At 30.0% G+C, this 16,707-nt stretch overlaps 1 protein-coding gene across 2 annotated transcripts; it reads left to right on the top strand.

The window, feature by feature from the left end:
* The first annotated feature begins 6,082 nt into the window (after nt 1-6,082).
* On the top strand, nt 6,083-15,880 carry LOC130675147 (protein FAM151B). 2 transcript variants are annotated; one of them, XM_057480665.1, is made up of 5 exons: nt 6,083-6,278; nt 9,883-10,014; nt 14,063-14,289; nt 14,382-14,524; nt 15,224-15,880. In XM_057480665.1, exons 1-5 carry the CDS (start codon nt 6,236-6,238, stop codon nt 15,612-15,614), a joined length of 936 nt encoding a protein of 311 aa, XP_057336648.1. In that variant the 5' UTR covers nt 6,083-6,235; the 3' UTR covers nt 15,615-15,880. The 2 variants fall into 2 exon arrangements, with proteins under 2 accessions (XP_057336648.1, XP_057336649.1); XM_057480666.1 differs by lacking the exon at nt 6,083-6,278 and adding an exon at nt 6,633-6,772.
* Nucleotides 15,881-16,707: the final 827 nt, after the last annotated feature.

Here is a 16,707-nt window from a genome sequence, read left to right as displayed (position 1 = left end):
ATAAATACTATTTATAATAACGAAATCATAGCACGTTCATTATCACGGCCACCGGATGAACGTACGGGCCTTCAACGTGGACAGATTATGGACGTTTAAGTTTAAACTTTCGACACATATATAACATACTTTTATTTAGGGGACAGTATTACAACTAAGACGATAAACAGAAGGTCTTTTGTGCTCCAAATGAATGCCACCATTATTATCGTCTCTTCCTTATGCCAACGACCATTTATATTTTAAATATATCCCGCCGATAAATATTTTTTCACTGTTTTTTACTGACATTAATTACCAATTACCTCTATCATTAATGACTATCGTTACATATATCTCTCAAAATTCAAATTGACTTCTTTGTATACTTAATTTCACAAAACTCTTACTTTTAAAGTGATAAATGTCATAAAAATTTAAATTAAAATGTATTTTATTTTATTTCATTACATAATTTTTTTTTACCGCCCAAAAGTCAATTAATTTTAAAACTGACAGTTATTTTAAAAACTTCACTGTCAAAAGAGCGGTGTTAAAATGAAATTACACCGGTGTAAGAGGCGTAATTCGGCGGTGTTAAACCGGTGCAAAAGCGGAGTAATATCGGTGTAAAATCGGAGTAACCGGTGTAAAAGCGGGGTAAACTGCGTCCGCTTGGAGTATTAACTTTAAAGATTATAAAACACAAAAAATGTCAGTTCTTTATGAAAATTAATAAAGAGTATCATTTATTAACGAGTATAGTGATCGAGTAAGTGAAAATATTCACAAAGTATTTATTTTAACACCGCTAAAGAATATTTACACCGCCGGCGGCGTTATTTTAACACCGGGGTATTTTTTTTAACACCGGTACAGAATATTTACACCGGCGGTGGCATTATTTTCACACCGCTTTCGGTGTTGAAATTTAACACCGCCAATTTTAACACCTACACCGCTTGGACTTACCCCAGTGATTTTTTACAGTGTTGAGTTTTAATTTTAAATCATTTTATGAAACTTATACACAAGAATACGCCGCTAACTGGCTAAAGTCAGCCTCATAAAATTTTATATTAAAGTACAGTCCTTTCTGATTGGTCAAAAGTGTGGTCTAATATATATTAAACCATTCATTTTTATATTAAACCATTGAATTTTAGTAAAATGGGCGGATTTTACCCCCACTCAATAATTCAAGCCAATTATCTATTACTTTTCTCTCTTAAGACGTCACTTTGAATTTCGCTGCCTTATTAACATGACAAAAATCCCTAGACTGCACATGCGCATTTAATTAATCAGCACTCGCATGTGTAGATCAAGGCAACGTCAGCTAAATTTTGTAACCTTACATATCTCTATTAATTGATACGACATAACACCAAAGTTGACTTTTTTTTATTGAGTTAAGTTTTTTTAAGTGAATAGTTTGGAACAAAGTATCCAATTTTGCTAAGTATTAATTTTTTTTAATCATGAAGTAAAGTATTTTTTCTGATCCAAAAGTTCCTGTAGAATCCACGCAAATGTGTCGGTACAAGTCTGTTGTATTCTATGCGGTTTTTGAATCGGTGACCAGTCAGAATATCCATCATAAAAATATCCATCGCAAAAATATCTAACGCAATAATATCCATTGAAAAAATTATCCATTTATGCAGAAAATAAATGACATGGATATTTTTTCTACTGGATCTTTTTACATTGGATATTCTGGCCTAGAACCTTTTGAACCATTTGAGTGTATTCTATGGGAACTTTTGAATAGGGTTACAACTTGGCATGACGCTAACTTCAGGCAGTTAAGAGTCGGCTGTAATAACCGAATTTCTGAATTTACGAGTGTAGCAGATATCAGACAAATTTAAAATTATAAATAAATAGAGTAAATAATTAAAAAAATAAAATTTATAAAAAATGCGCATTTAAAAAATTTTGAAATTAATAAGTACATTTTTTCGAAATATTATTTTTTAAATTATTTACTCTATTTATTTATAATTTTAAATTCGTCTGACGTCTGCTACATTCACACTCATCCGGATTTTGTTCTTTTCATTTCGTTCCATTTAAAAAAAGTTTGTCATGGTGTCATATTTTGAAGTTTTTAATCAACGCTTTTTCAACCTTTTTTTTTACATTGATTTATTTTTTATCAGTGTAATTAATTACCGCATGACCATTCATAGAAAAATTGTAAATTGTTTTTGCTAAATTTCAAAAATTTTTATTTTCACTTTACGCGGAAAAAACCCACGTGAAAAATGAATGTTAAGTAGTAATGAGTGAATTGTATTATCAGTATAATTCGTGTTTTCATGTATTTATTGCAAAGTAGTTTACTAAATAGATAAAAAAAAATAAATAATTATATAGATAACAATATAACTTTGTTGATAAATAATAGTTTTCAAAATGAATGCGTTTATCTCTTAGTAAAATATGTTCCTACTCTCTAAGCATGAATAAGTGAAATAAGTGAATATTCACTAATTCGGAGTGACAATCGAACCACTTTTTGAAATTAGTGGTTCGGTTTCCCATACAAAAAAAAATATATCCGGATATATCCGGGCAAATCGGCATATATGAGACATATATTTATATATATGTTGCATATATGCGACATATCGCAGATTTGCCCAGATATATCCGGATATATATTTTTTTCGTATGGGTTGCACTTGGAATTAGTAAATATTCATGATACTGAAGTTAGCCGACGTCTAATAATTTTTGGATTCTTTAAAAGAGGATAAATTAAAAAAAAAAAAAATATTTAAAAAAATTGCACTTATAGTCTTTTTAATTTTCTACATGTGCATTTTTTCAGTTTATTTTTTTCTTCAAATTTAATTGTTCAAAATGAGATCCTAAAATTTTTAATTGTCTGCTAACTTGTAATACTGAATTTGGCGACGTCTACTAACTTTTGAATTCTTAAAAAATTATGAATTATAGAAAAAAAAAATATTTTTAATAATTGCACTTATAGAGTTTTTAATTTCCTACGTGTGCATTTTTTTAGTTTTTTTTTTTTTTGTAATTTATTTGTTGAAAAAAAAATCCAAAAATTTTTAATTGTCTGCTAACTCCAGGATCGTGCTAACTTCAGGATCATGAATATATGATACTGAATATTCACTTATTTTCACTAATTCATGTTTAGAAAGTAATTTAAACAATATTTCTATTGCCAGAAAAAATTTTCCCCCGCTTTTTTCTAAACAACATTTTTACAGAAACATTTAGCATTATTGAGTAAAAAATAACGTCGAAGCTGATAAACCGAACTATATTTTTTTTTGCTTTGTACACGGAAGAAAGAGCCGTAGAAAAATTACAGTTTTTAGTGCAAAAACAGAGCCCTCGTGAAAAAACTTCAAGTATTACAGTTTGCACTGTAATAATTGGAACTACTTCCTGTAATAAAATAATTACAATTATAGATACCAAATTTTACAGTTTAAAATGTATTTTTAGTTGAATGAAACTTCCCACACGAAAAAACATATATCCGCAAAATAGTATATATCCGGCTCGTATCTTTAGTATTGTCGTATGTACACTATTTTGCCGGCATATATTCCCGGATATTTATTTTTTCGTATGGGTTTATTATGAATGCAACGCCATTAAGGATTGAAAAAAGTCTTATATGAAACTATAATAATTATTACACTGTAAAAAATCTGGAATGAATCCGGATTGAAATTAAATCTGAATTCACTCCGGATTCACTCCGCTACTCGGAGTTCCGGAGTTTAAAAAAAAAATCACTCCGCATGCGGAGTGAATTGGGAGTTTTTTTTTAGCGGAGTGATCTCGGAGTGATGCGGATTTTATTTCACTCCGAATTCACTCCGGTTCGGAGTTTTAACATTTAAATTAATTTATATTAAATTATTAAACAGCGTGTGTGTGCGCGTGTCTGTGGATGTGTGTGCGTGCGTGCGAGTGTGCAAATGTGTGCGTGTGTGTGTTCGGGTGCGTGCGTTTATGCGAATGTGTTCATGTGTGCGTATGTGCGATTAAATTAATAAAAAATTATCTACTCCGTAAAAACTCGCCATCGGAGTGAATTTCACTCCGAGCGAAGTGAATAATTAAAAATTCATTCACTCCGGATTTAATCCGCATTCACTCCGTGAATTTTTTACAGTGTACGTCTCAGAAATAACGTAATTTTTACAGTTTCGAAGTGGAGAGACTGCTGATATTTGAAACAGTAATTTTTCCACTATTCTTTTTTTCCCTGTACTGCAAATTTTACGATAATTTTTCAAATTTTAATGAAGGCTTGAAGTTGCGTGACTGATTTCTGAGTTATAGTTTTAATTTCTTATTTTACCTTTGGCGGTTTTTTGACCTCGAAATTCATCAAAAATTCATTTTTAATTCAAATTTATTTGTAAACTTCAAAATAAATTACACTGTAAAAAATCGGAAGTGGATTCGGAGTGATTACGGATTTCATTTAAATCTGAATTCACTCCGTCACTCAGAGTTTTAGAAAAAATCTCTCCGGATACGGAATAAATACGGAATTTCTCTTTTCAGCAGAGTAATCCTTGGTAGAAATTTTTCGGACTTTTCTCAGAAAAAGTCTTTAGAACTGAAAAAATCTTTAGAACTTTAGAACTAAATTTTTTAGAGAAAATTTCGAAAAATTTCCACCAGGGATTTGTGGACAAAATTTGATTTAAATCCGCATTCACTCCGATTCGGAGTTTTCATATTTTAAATAAACTCCCTTTAGGAGTTAATTTTACTCCGAACCGGAGTTAATATTAAAAGAAACTCCCTTTTGAAGTAAATTTTTAATTCAATTTTAAAACTTCAAAGTAAATAAATACACTGTAAAAAATTGGAGGTAATTACTCGTGTAAAAAAAATTCGTTCCAAAGAGATTCTAAAAAAGTTCCGCATGTGTAACTTCTAAACATGAGACTGATTAGAATTTCCAGAGGAACTTTTTTGGAATGTTAGTAATTTTGATGGTAAAAAAAAGTTTTTATGAGCAAATTTAGAGTCCAAAAAGGACGTTCTTGGAACTTTTTTGGAATTTCTTATGGATGTTTTTTTTTTATCTATAAAAAATTCAAAGGTAGTGATTTTTGAACTATTTTGGCATGTTTCTGGAACGTCTTTAGTCTACAAAAGATGCAAAAGTAGTTATTTTGGAAAGTTTTGGAATGTCTTTTTTAGTCCACAAAAAAGTCAAAAGTGGTGATTCTAGAACTCTTTTGGAATGTCCATATAAAATTCCAAAAAGTTCCAAAAACGTTCTTTTTTGACTCTAAATTTGCTCATAATGACTTTTTTTTACCATCAAAATTACTAATGTTCCAAAAAAGTTCCATTCGAAGTTCTAATCTGTCTCAGGTTTAGAAGTTCCACTTGCGGATCTTTTTGGAACGAAATTTTTTTACACGGGTACTGATTTTATTTAAATCCTAATTCATTTCGTTACTCGAAGTTTTCGAAATAACCTGGAGTAAATAGGGAGTTCATTTTTCCAGCGGATTTCGGAGTGATCTGACTTTCATTTAAATCCGCATTTACTCCAATTCGGAGTTTCAATCCTTAAAAAAATCCCTTTCGGAGTTAATTTCACTCCGAACCGGAGTCAACATTAAAATAAATTCCCCTTTGGATTGAATTTCACACTCCGCCACTGAATAAACAGTCATCCGCTTCCTATTCATTCCGGATTTAATCCGCGTTCACTCCAAAAATTTTTTACAGAAATTTACTTCTATTTCAGATGTCAAATTGCTTTTATATTTTGTCTAAATTTTTCCCTATCCTTTATATATCTTATAATTAAAATAATTTTTTACCAAATCGTATAGTTGACATAAAAAATTTATTCCCTCAACATTCGATCCTGCCCTTTTATAAATTTTTAAAATTCTCCAAAAGGACGAAAAAAAAAAATTCAACATGAAAAATTGCCAGGTATAAAATCTTTGAAACCTTTCAACCCAACACATATATACTAAATATATATGGAATATGTAGGAGTATAGTACGAGTAAGCAATAAGCTTTTATATTTTAAACCGGCCGGTTTAAAGACTCAACTGTACAACCATAGACTTTTAAAGGCGCAGTCAGTTCGTAGCGCTCGAGGTAAACGGTTCGACTCCATTGCAAAAAAATAATTTTTTTTATTTGTTATTCATAAAACATTACTCTGAACTGATTACTTACTAAAATTATTAATTTGACGCCAAAATAAAACGAAAATGAATTCAATTTTAAGTATTTTTGTTATTTTCGGACTCTCACGTAAGTTTTGAATTTTTTAAATATTTTAATTTTTAAATAAATAAATTGGCGGTAAATAAAATTAATATTTTTTTTTTTAATTACCGACACTTAAATATTGAAAAAAAAAAAATAAAAATAATAATAAAAAGTAACAGAATATTTTTTGCTACGGTTTTAAAATAAATTGATAAGTTTACTAGGAAAAAAAATTACGTATGTAGTTTAAAGTTGGTGATAAGTTTGCAATTATTTTTTCAAGGACTTATGACAAATATGTTATATGATATATTGTGGGTGTTATCAATATTTTTAAATATTTTTTTTTCATTTATTTATTATTACTTTTTATTTTTTTCGCGGATAATTTTTAAATACTGAGGGAAGGAAATGGAGGGAAAAGTTTATAATTTTAAAATAAAATATGAATAAAAATTGAGGCGAATAATTGATAATCTCGCACATCTGAGATAAGAGTGTTAAAAAGTGAACACTTATGAGTTATAAGTCAGAGCGTGAGTAAAAAATTTATTCATAACAGATTGCGGCTGAAAAATGTCCAGATGTTTTTTTTTAAATCTAAAAATAGAAGAGGTCACTTCTGAAAAATATGAACCTTTTTTTTTGTATATTTTGTATTTATACATATAAAAGAATATGTGGTATATACCTAGAGTTTTTAAAAGGAAATTTAATTTATAAGTGAACTGAAAATTTTTGAGGCAGGAAAAAAGCGAAACTGAATTTTTTAAATATTTTTAAACTTTTGAAACCAAAAAATGGCGGTATCTTTTAAATTATTGATCCTACAGAATTTTGTATTGAATAAAAATTTTAGAAAATTTAATTTCCTACAATTTTGATTTCTGCAAAAAATTTCAAAAAGTCAATTTTTAAAAAGTTACAGCTCTTTGAACCCTAGGAGATTTTTTAGCAGAATTGAAAAATTTCATTTTCGAAACTTTAAGTGGCGATATCTTTTAAACTACTGGTTTTAAAATAATTTTTAAGGAGAACAAAATTATAGGAAATTAAATTTCCCACAATTTCAGTTTTTGTAAAAAATTCCATAAAACCAATAGTTTAAAAGTTACAGCCATTTTAACAATTAGAAAATTAATGACCGTAATTTTTTATAAAATGAAGATCCAATAATAATTTAAAAAATCATGGGCATTTTGTCAATGAAAAAATGATATTTTCAAAAATTTTTATGTGCAATAAATTAAAACGAATCGATATTAGACTTGATGATAATTAATAATAAACATCAAAGGTGCGGCGGGAAAAAGATAAAAATTTTTATAAACTTGATTACACCAACACATTAAAGACAGATGAGTATATGTTGACAATGACTCATACGAGAATTCACCTCGACTCAGCAAATATGATTAATTTAAAAATAAAATAATAAATAAACAAGAAACATTTTATCTATTAAATTAATTGTCTTTTCGTTTTAAATTGAATCGATAAATAAAATAAATATGCTATCGAATTTTAAAGTCTTTGCACAATTGCTTTCACTGGTGACCATGAGTTAATTTAATTAACTGCAAGTATCGATATTAGATATATAGTTCACTCGTGTGTACTAATTTAAATATTCATATATATTTATATAGTTGGACCAAATAAGACATAAACTTTTTTCATTAGTATGTGGGGTAAAATGAGACCAATAAAAAAAAAAATTTTTATTCAATTTTAAAAAATAGTATGGGGTAAATTGGTCACCCCAAGTAGTGCGACAATATTTTTTTTTTGATCAAAATTTTAAATTTGTCGCATTAGGGGTGACTAACTTACCCCAAGTTTTTTTAGTTATGGAGAAAATTTACAAAAAAAATTTTTTGCAATAAAAATGACCTATTTTGCCCCTATGTACACAGAAAAAAAAATTCTTGGCACAGAATATTTCCCACTATGAATTGAAAAACAAAAATTTTTTGGAGCCTTAAAAAATTTTCCGGCAAAAAAAAAAAAAAATTGTTGACTTTTCGTTAAATTTGAAAATTTTTTAGCAAAGAAATTTTTTTGAAAATTCAACGAAAGTCAGAAACTGTTTTTGTGCCGCTTAAGATGTGGCGCTAAATTTGAATTTGAAAACTTCGGTCATTAAATGAAAATTTGTAATTTTCAAAACGAAAATTAAACTTTCTCGCTTATTATTTTTATTATGACTATTAAATAATTTTTAGCATTGAATTTAGCAAAAAAATTTGCTGCAAAATGTCACAGTCATATATATATTAGTAATGGTTTTGAATCATCAATTAAAGTAGTAGAACAAAGAAAATAACTTGAAACTCAGTGATTATTGTCAATTAGAAGTATGCGGTTAGTCTTTTACCTAATCTACTCTCGTATTGACTAAGGTCAGTTTTATTCTCTCAAAGAAAGTCTACTTAAAATATATTATATATCATATGATATATATGAAAGTCAAGTGTTAATTATCGTTAAGATTTCTTTTTAGTTCGCTTATGCTAAATATTTTTTTTAAACATATATAATTTAAAATGACAAAATTTATTAATACATATAAAAATTTTTTAAAAATTCTTCTTAATACTTTAACTGTCTGTATCTTTTTAAAAACGCGTCTTAGATTATTTTTTATGAGGACTAAAATTACAGTAAATTTAATTTTTAATAATTTTTGATTCTTTAAAAATTCTCATAAAATAAATTTTCAAAAAGTTACACGCATCCAAAAATAATAGAATTATTTTTAAGAAATTTAAAAATTTTTCTTAAGACTTTGAACCTCTGTATCTTTTACACTAATGGTCCTAAAAAAATTTTTAAAGAGACCAAAGTTCTAAAAAATGAAATTTCTTACAATTTTAATTCTTATAAAAAATTTCATAAAATTAATTTTCAAAAAGTTACACGCATCCAAAAATAATAGAATTATTTTTGAGAAATTTAAAAATTTTTCTTAAGACTTTGAACCTCTGTATCTTTTTAATTAATGGTCCTAGAAAAGTTTTCAAAGAAACCAAAGTTCTAGGAAATTAAATTTCCTACAAATTTGATTTCTATAAAAATTCTCGTAAAATGAATTTTCAAAAAGTTACACGCATTTTTTTACGAAATTTTAAACTGTTTTTTAAAACTTTAAACTTCTGCATCTTTCAAACCAATGATTCTAAAATTTACAAAATGAAAATAAAATGATAAGTTATCTATACAGATGTTAAACGACACGGATAAAGTAAATAAAAAAAAATGAATATTGATTGAAAAAATAAAAAAAAATAGATAGTAAAAATAGATAATCGATATTATAAACATTGACCATGACTCTAGATATTGAGTGCACACAGAATAAAGTAATTGATTGAGTAAAAGGAATAAAATGAAGGATAGTTCGAGATGAGAGAGTTAACTTTAGATGGAGGTATTAATTTAGCGCCAATAAATTTGTCACGCAATGTGACTCGAGGGTTTTAAACTGACATTGATAAAATCTGACTCACGGTACACTTATTATTAATTTATGTGACCATTCAACTGCTCTCTATTATTTCTATTATTATCATTTATTATTATTGTTATTATTGTTATCAGTATTGCAAATACCAAACTAAATTTTTATAAATTTATTTGTTTACAGACGTCACCATGGGAACTATCGCTCCAGATGCAGGAGAATTTTTTAATTCAACTATTAAAGGAAATCTTACAAAAATAACTTGGGCACATGCTGTCAATGATAACCTAAAGTTGAATCTGACTTTAGCTGATGGTATTTATTATTTTTTTTTGTTAATAATTTTCTATTTTTAATGACAAAAAAAATTTTTGCCAAAATTTAATCTATTTTAAACCCTCTAATGACTGTATCTTTTAAACTATTTGTCTGACGAAATTTTTCAATGATACCAAAATTATAGGAAATTTAATTTCCTACAATTTTTGTATCTTTGAAAAATTCGATAAATTCAATTTTTCAAAAGTTAGAGCCGTTAGAAGAAATTATAAAATTTTTTAAAATAGTTCTTTATTCGTTTTTGAGGCTTTAGATGGCGATATCTTTTAAACTATTGATCTTACGATATTTTTTAAAGATATCAAAACTGTAGGAAATTCAATTTCCTACAATTTTTGTATCAGTCAAAAATTTTATAAATTCAATTTTTCAAAAGTTACAGCCTTTAGAAGAAATTATAAAATTTTTTAAAATAGTTTTTTGATTGTTTTCGAGACTTTAGATGACGATATCTTTTGAACTATGGGTCTTACGATATTTTGTATTCTAATCAAAATTGTAGGAAATTAAATTTCCTACAATTTTTGTATCTTTGAAAAATTCGATAAATTTAATTTTTCAAAAGTTAAAGCCTTTAGAAGAAATTATAAAATTTTTTAAAATAGTTTTTTAATTGTTTTTGAGACTTTAGAAGACGATATCTTTTAAACTATTGATCTTACTGTTAGAATCAATGACATTTGTTCCTTAATATATTTATGTATACTTTGATATACATATATATAGTTTGATTAATTAGTTCATGTTCTATTCATTAGATATACTTTGTAGTTAGTTACAATAAAGCCTAGCTACTGTAAGGATCGCTAATTATTATTTCTATACCTGACTCTAAATATTCAACAGGTTATGGGCCCAGGAGATAATAAAGTAGAAGTAAAGTAAAGTTAAAGATAATAAAGTAGAAGTAAAGTAAAGTTAAAGATAATAAAGTAGAAGTAAAGTAAAGTTAAAGATAATAAAGTAGAAGTAAAGTAAAGTTAAAGATAATAAAGTAAAAGTAAAATAAAGTTAAAGAAAAGTGGTGTGATTATTAAGTTCGTTAGTGCTAAAAATTGAGAATGGCAGAATCAAATTCAGCTTTTGGCATCGCCAAGTTAAATAATAATAATTACCAGGTGTGGAAATTTAAAATCGAAAAACTATTAAAGCGTGAGGGGACATGGAGGGCGATTTCGAGCACCAGACCCTCTTCCGGCGACGAAGCTCAGGAAACATGGGACATACGCGACGATAAGGCACTTGGGACAATATGTCTACTAATAGAAGATTCGCAGATTTCACTTATCCGTAATAAAACCACCGCCAAAACCGCCTGGGATGCTCTAAAGGAGTATCATGAAAAGGCCAGCGGACTGAATAAATTTTCGCTAATCGTCGAACTACTGCAACTGAAGTACCAAGAAGATGAAGATATGGAAAAGCACGTTGCCAGGATTCAGGAACTCATAGAAAACCTGACGTTAAACACTTGAAAGCGTTTGGATGCAAAGCTTTTGCACATATTCCAAAACAGAAGCGTAACAAATTGGATACAAAAGCAACAGAGTGTCTGCTAGTGGGTTACTCACAAAATTCTAAAGGATACAGACTGCTTGAAAGATCCTCGGGGAAAATTATCATCAGTAGAGATGTGAAATTCGTCGAAGAATCTCGTATCAAATGGGAAAACACAGATAAAATAGACTTTTATCTGGAAGAACAGACTTCACCGACTGAAAAATCGGAGGAAATAGTATACATCCCTTTGAATTCTTCTGATGAATTACCCACAACAAAGTCACCGTCCGGGAACAAACTATCTAAGTCAGTAGAAGCCTCAACAAATCACCAAAAATCATACGAGGACGAAGAAGACATACCGTTAATACAGAGGATTCCGAATGTACAAGTGAACCCAGCAGAAGACCTGAGCAACTATGACGAGGAGACAGAACAAGACCACGAACTGAGAAAACTGGACGATGATGATGAGCCACGGACAATTCAGCAAGCTCTAAGCGGACCCTACGCTGAACAGTGGAGCAAAGCAATGGCAGAGGAACTGGAGTCACTCGAGCAAAACGAAACGTGGGATCTTGAGCCAATCCCAAGGAACAAGACAGCCATTGGATGCAAATGGGTGTTCAAGATAAAAAGAACACCAGAAAATGTTCCAGATAAATTTAAAGCCAGGCTGGTCGCCCAGGGATTTTCCCAGAAATTCGGTGTTGACTATGAAGAAGTTTTTGCTCCTGTTGTTAAAACGACGACAGTACGAACTTTGTTATCTCTTGCCGGTAAAATGAAACTTCATGTCAAACATTGGGACGTGAAGACAGCTTTCCTCAACGGAAAGCTCAAGGAAGTAATATACATGAAACAGCCACCCGGACATGAAAGGCAAGGACAAGAAGACTTTGGATGCAAGCTCAATAAAAGCATTTACGGTCTCAAACAGTCGGCAAAATCCTGGAACGATAGATTAAATGAAATCCTGACCAAGTATGGTTTCACACGATGCGACAGCGACCCCTGTCTATACAAACACGGAAATAATACCCGCTCATATCTAGCTGTACACGTTGACGACATTATGATCGCATGCGGATCGCTATCAAGAATAAAAGAGATAATTCAAGTCCTCAGCCAGGAATTCAATATTACTGATCTCGGGGATATCCAATGCTACCTTGGGGTAGAAGTTACCAAGAATGGAACCGGCGATTTCTCGTTGAGTCAACGGAACTATATCGAAAAGATTCTAATCCAGGCTAAGCTTGAAGATGCAAAACCCTCTAACTATCCGATGGACACCGGGTACGAGAAAAATCGTGTAGAGTCAGCTGAAATAAAAAATAACTACTACAGCAAATTAATTGGAAAACTACTATATGTAGCCATTAACTCAAGACCAGACATCAGTGCACCAGTGGCGATATTAGCCCAACACATCAAGGGCACACGACAGACTGACTGGAATGAGCTTCAGAGGGTCTGCAGATATTTGAAGGCCACCAAGAACTATCAACTCCACCTCAGCTCCGATTCTGGTGGTACTCAGGAGCTCATTGGTTATGCTGACGCCAACTGGGCAGAAGACAGAGCCTCAAGAAAGTCCAACACAGGATATTTGTTCAAGTTATACGGTGGTACGATAAGCTGGGCAAGCAAGAAGCAAACGTGCGTATCGATCTCTTCGACAGAAGCCGAAATAGTGGCACTGTCAGAAGCATCTAGAGAGTGCGTACTCATTCGGAAACTGCTGGAATTCCTTGATCATCCGCAAAGATCAGCCACCATCATCTTTGAGGATAATCAAGGGTGTATTAGTAACATCCGCGCTCCTGGACCAAATCCTCGTAGTAAACACATTGATACGCAATATTTTCATACTCGAGACCTAGAAGAAAAAGGTGTGGTAAACATAACTTATTGCCCATCTGACGCAAACGTAGCTGATATCCTCACCAAACCTCTGGGACCATTGAGAACTGCAACCCTGGCAAAAATGATTGGATTAACCGTCGAAGAATGTCAAGAGTAATATCATTGAGGGGAAGTGTTAGAATCAATGACATTTGTTCCTTAATATATTTATGTATACTTTGATATACATATATATAGTTTGATTAATTAGTTCATGTTCTATTCATTAGATATACTTTGTAGTTAGTTACAATAAAGCCTAGCTACTGTAAGGATCGCTAATTATTATTTCTATACCTGACTCTAAATATTCAACACTTACGATATTTTGTGTCCTTATCAAAATTGTAGAAAATTAAATTTCCTACAATTTTTGTATCTTTAAAAAATTCGATAAATTCAATTTTTCAAAAGTTACAGCCTTTAGAAGAAATTATAAAATTTTTTTTTAATAGTTTTTGAGACTTTAGGTGACGATATCTTTTAAACTATGGATCTTACGATATTTTGTGTCTTTGTCAAAATTGAAGAAAATTAAATTTCCTACAATTTCGACAAGGACACAAAATATCGTAAGATCGATAGTTTAAGAGCTACAGCAATTTTTTGTATGTAGATTCAATAATGATGGTGGAAGCGGACGTTGTATTGGGAACTATTGACGATTCCTCGATGGACGTAGTTCCAATAATGGCACATCCGCCAAAAAATACAAGCAATTTATCACTCGAGAGTTTTCTGTCCGCCATGGTTGCGGATGGAAAACGTGGTGTTAAATTAGATTTCAAAAGTATCGAAGCTTTTGATGTAAGCTTGGATATTCTCGCTGAAAATCGTCCAAATGTGAGTACAAAATCACAAAACGATCGTTCGTTTACTGGCTCAGTCACTTTATATGTTATTATTTATGTAGATAATTATGTATGTATTTATAGATGACATTCCCAGTATGGCTAAATGCAGACATTCTTAGTGGACCAGTTGATTCAATGGCAACACCCGTTGATGCTAAACAATTTATAGAAAAAGCAAACAAAGCTTTTCCAGAAAGTACTTTATCAGTTGGATGGACCACTAGGTAATTAATTGACATGAATTTTCCCTAAATCCAGAGTTCGGCTAGAGTTGCTATCCAAAAATTGCTGCCCGTTTGATCTCAATTTTACTGTAAGTCTGTTGCAGCCAGTGGACGTCAATTTGCAGCTAAAATTATAAAGCCAAAAGTTGCTGTCAATTGACGTCCAGTAGACAAACTTTTGGCGGTTTCTGTTGCCATTTTTAAATGTAATCTATAACCAGTAGATGACGTCCGAATATTTACATACTTGCAGTAGTAAAATTGACAGCAGACAAGCATAAAATTTTCCCTGATAGTCAAACTGTCAAATTAGCGGCTTACTGCTGCAATTTGTCATCAAGTTGAAGGCAAAAAGTTGAAACTTCTATAAGTTGACAGCAACTGGATGCCGATTTTCTGATAAAGTTGAAGACAAAAGTTGGCATTCCATAATTTGCCTTCAATTTTTCCAGAAAATTGGCACCAAGTAGTCAACAATTTCAAAGCCTAAAGGTGTCAGCAAATTAACGTCAACTTGATCTCATAATTGACATCAACTTTCTGACCAGAGAACTTTACATTTTTGACAGCCTCGTGACGCCTACTTGAGACAACAGTTGACATCAAATTGTTCTGCAATTTGACGTCAATTTGCTGCCAAGTAGCTACTGGAGTAAAATTATTAAAAATTAATGATCAATAAACAATTTATTGTCGCAGATACGGACTATTGCCACTCATATCATCTGGTAATTACACAGAAGCACAAATCGATGAAATGATAAAAACACTTTCGAACGTATCGCAACCGGTAACTTTTCCAATAAGAGCCGGATTAGCTGTCAATGATATCGAGTTATGGTCAAAATTGTTGAACAACACTGCCGATAAAAATTCAACACTGAGTATCTGGTCGGGTATAGGTGATTCAGTAGACATTGACGGATTAATCAAATTAATTCAAGGAATCGGTTATGACAAAGTCTACGTCGATGTACCGGAAGATATCCGCAAGCAAATTGACGGTTCTAAAGCCTCATTTACTATGTGCAGCTTTATGTTACTTAGCTCTGTTATCTTAGCTAACGTTTTACTATCAGAGATATTTTAATCTCTATATATAAATATTTATTAATAATAAATAATTAATTATATTTTCAAATTCACAGCATTCAAGTATCCACATTTCATTTTTAATACTTTTAAATTTATAAATAAATAAAAATTAATGAGTAATAAAAATATTTCACACGGTAGCCATAGTAAACATTACAAAATTTTTTATTTATTGTCACTGTCATTTCATCTACTAATTGCTATATATTATAAATTAATTATTCAAGCGAAATAAATAAATAATATTTTTAATAATTCATATTTATTTTGTTATTTTATTTTTTCCTATCACTTTAACTGTCTGTATCTTTTTAAAAACGCGTCTTAGGCGACTTTCTATAAGGACCAAAATTATAGTAAATTTAATTTCCTACAATTTTTGATTCCTTGAAAAATCGCGTAAAATGAATTTTGAAAAAGTTATACGCATCCAAAAAATAAAAGAATTTTTTTTATGAAATTTAAAAATTTTTCTAAGACTTTGAACTTCTGTATCTTCTAAACTAATGATCTTAGAAAATTTTTTAAAGAAATCAAAGTTCTAGGAAATCAAATTTCCTACAATTTTTATATCTATAAAAATTCTCATAAAATTAATTTTTAAAAAGTTACACGCATCCAAAAATAATAGAATTTACTTTACAGAGTTTAAAAAGTTTTCTTAAGACTTTGAACCTCCGTATCTTTTAAACTAATGGTCCTAAAAAAATTTTAAAAGAAACAAAAATAGTAGGAAATTAAATTTCCTATAATTTTGGTTTCTGTAAAAATTCTCTTAAAATGAATTTTAAAAAAGTTACACGCGTCCAAAAAATTACAGAAGTTAATTTACGAAATTTAAAAATCTTTCTCAAGACTTTGAACCTCTGTATCTTCTAAACTAATGATCCTAGAAAAATTTTTAATGAGACCAAAACTCTAGGAAATTTGATTCCCTACAATTTTTGTATCTATAAAAAATCTCATAAAACAATTTTTTAAAAAGTTACAGTCGTTTAAAAAATAAATAAAATTCTCTACTCAAATTTTTTAAATTCAAACCGCTCTAACTTTTGAAATATTGGCGCCAAAATTTTTTTCAAACCAAA

Source organism: Microplitis mediator, chromosome 9 (assembly GCF_029852145.1).
Source record: "Microplitis mediator isolate UGA2020A chromosome 9, iyMicMedi2.1, whole genome shotgun sequence".
NCBI lineage: Eukaryota > Metazoa > Arthropoda > Insecta > Hymenoptera > Braconidae > Microplitis > Microplitis mediator.
This window is presented reverse-complemented; position numbering and strand designations above follow the sequence as displayed.

What these genes read in the sequence shown, in the direction of transcription:
- LOC130675147 (XM_057480665.1), top strand. Translation starts at nt 6,236, where the DNA reads ATGAATTCAATTTTAAGTATTTTTGTTATTTTCGGACTCTCAC. An exon ending in TGTTATTTTCGGACTCTCAC is followed by an intron (nt 6,279 to 9,882) that starts GTAAGTTTTGAA and finishes ATTTGTTTACAG; the next exon opens with ACGTCACCATGGGAACTATC. An exon ending in TCAGTTGGATGGACCACTAG is followed by an intron (nt 14,525 to 15,223) that starts GTAATTAATTGA and finishes TTATTGTCGCAG; the next exon opens with ATACGGACTATTGCCACTCA.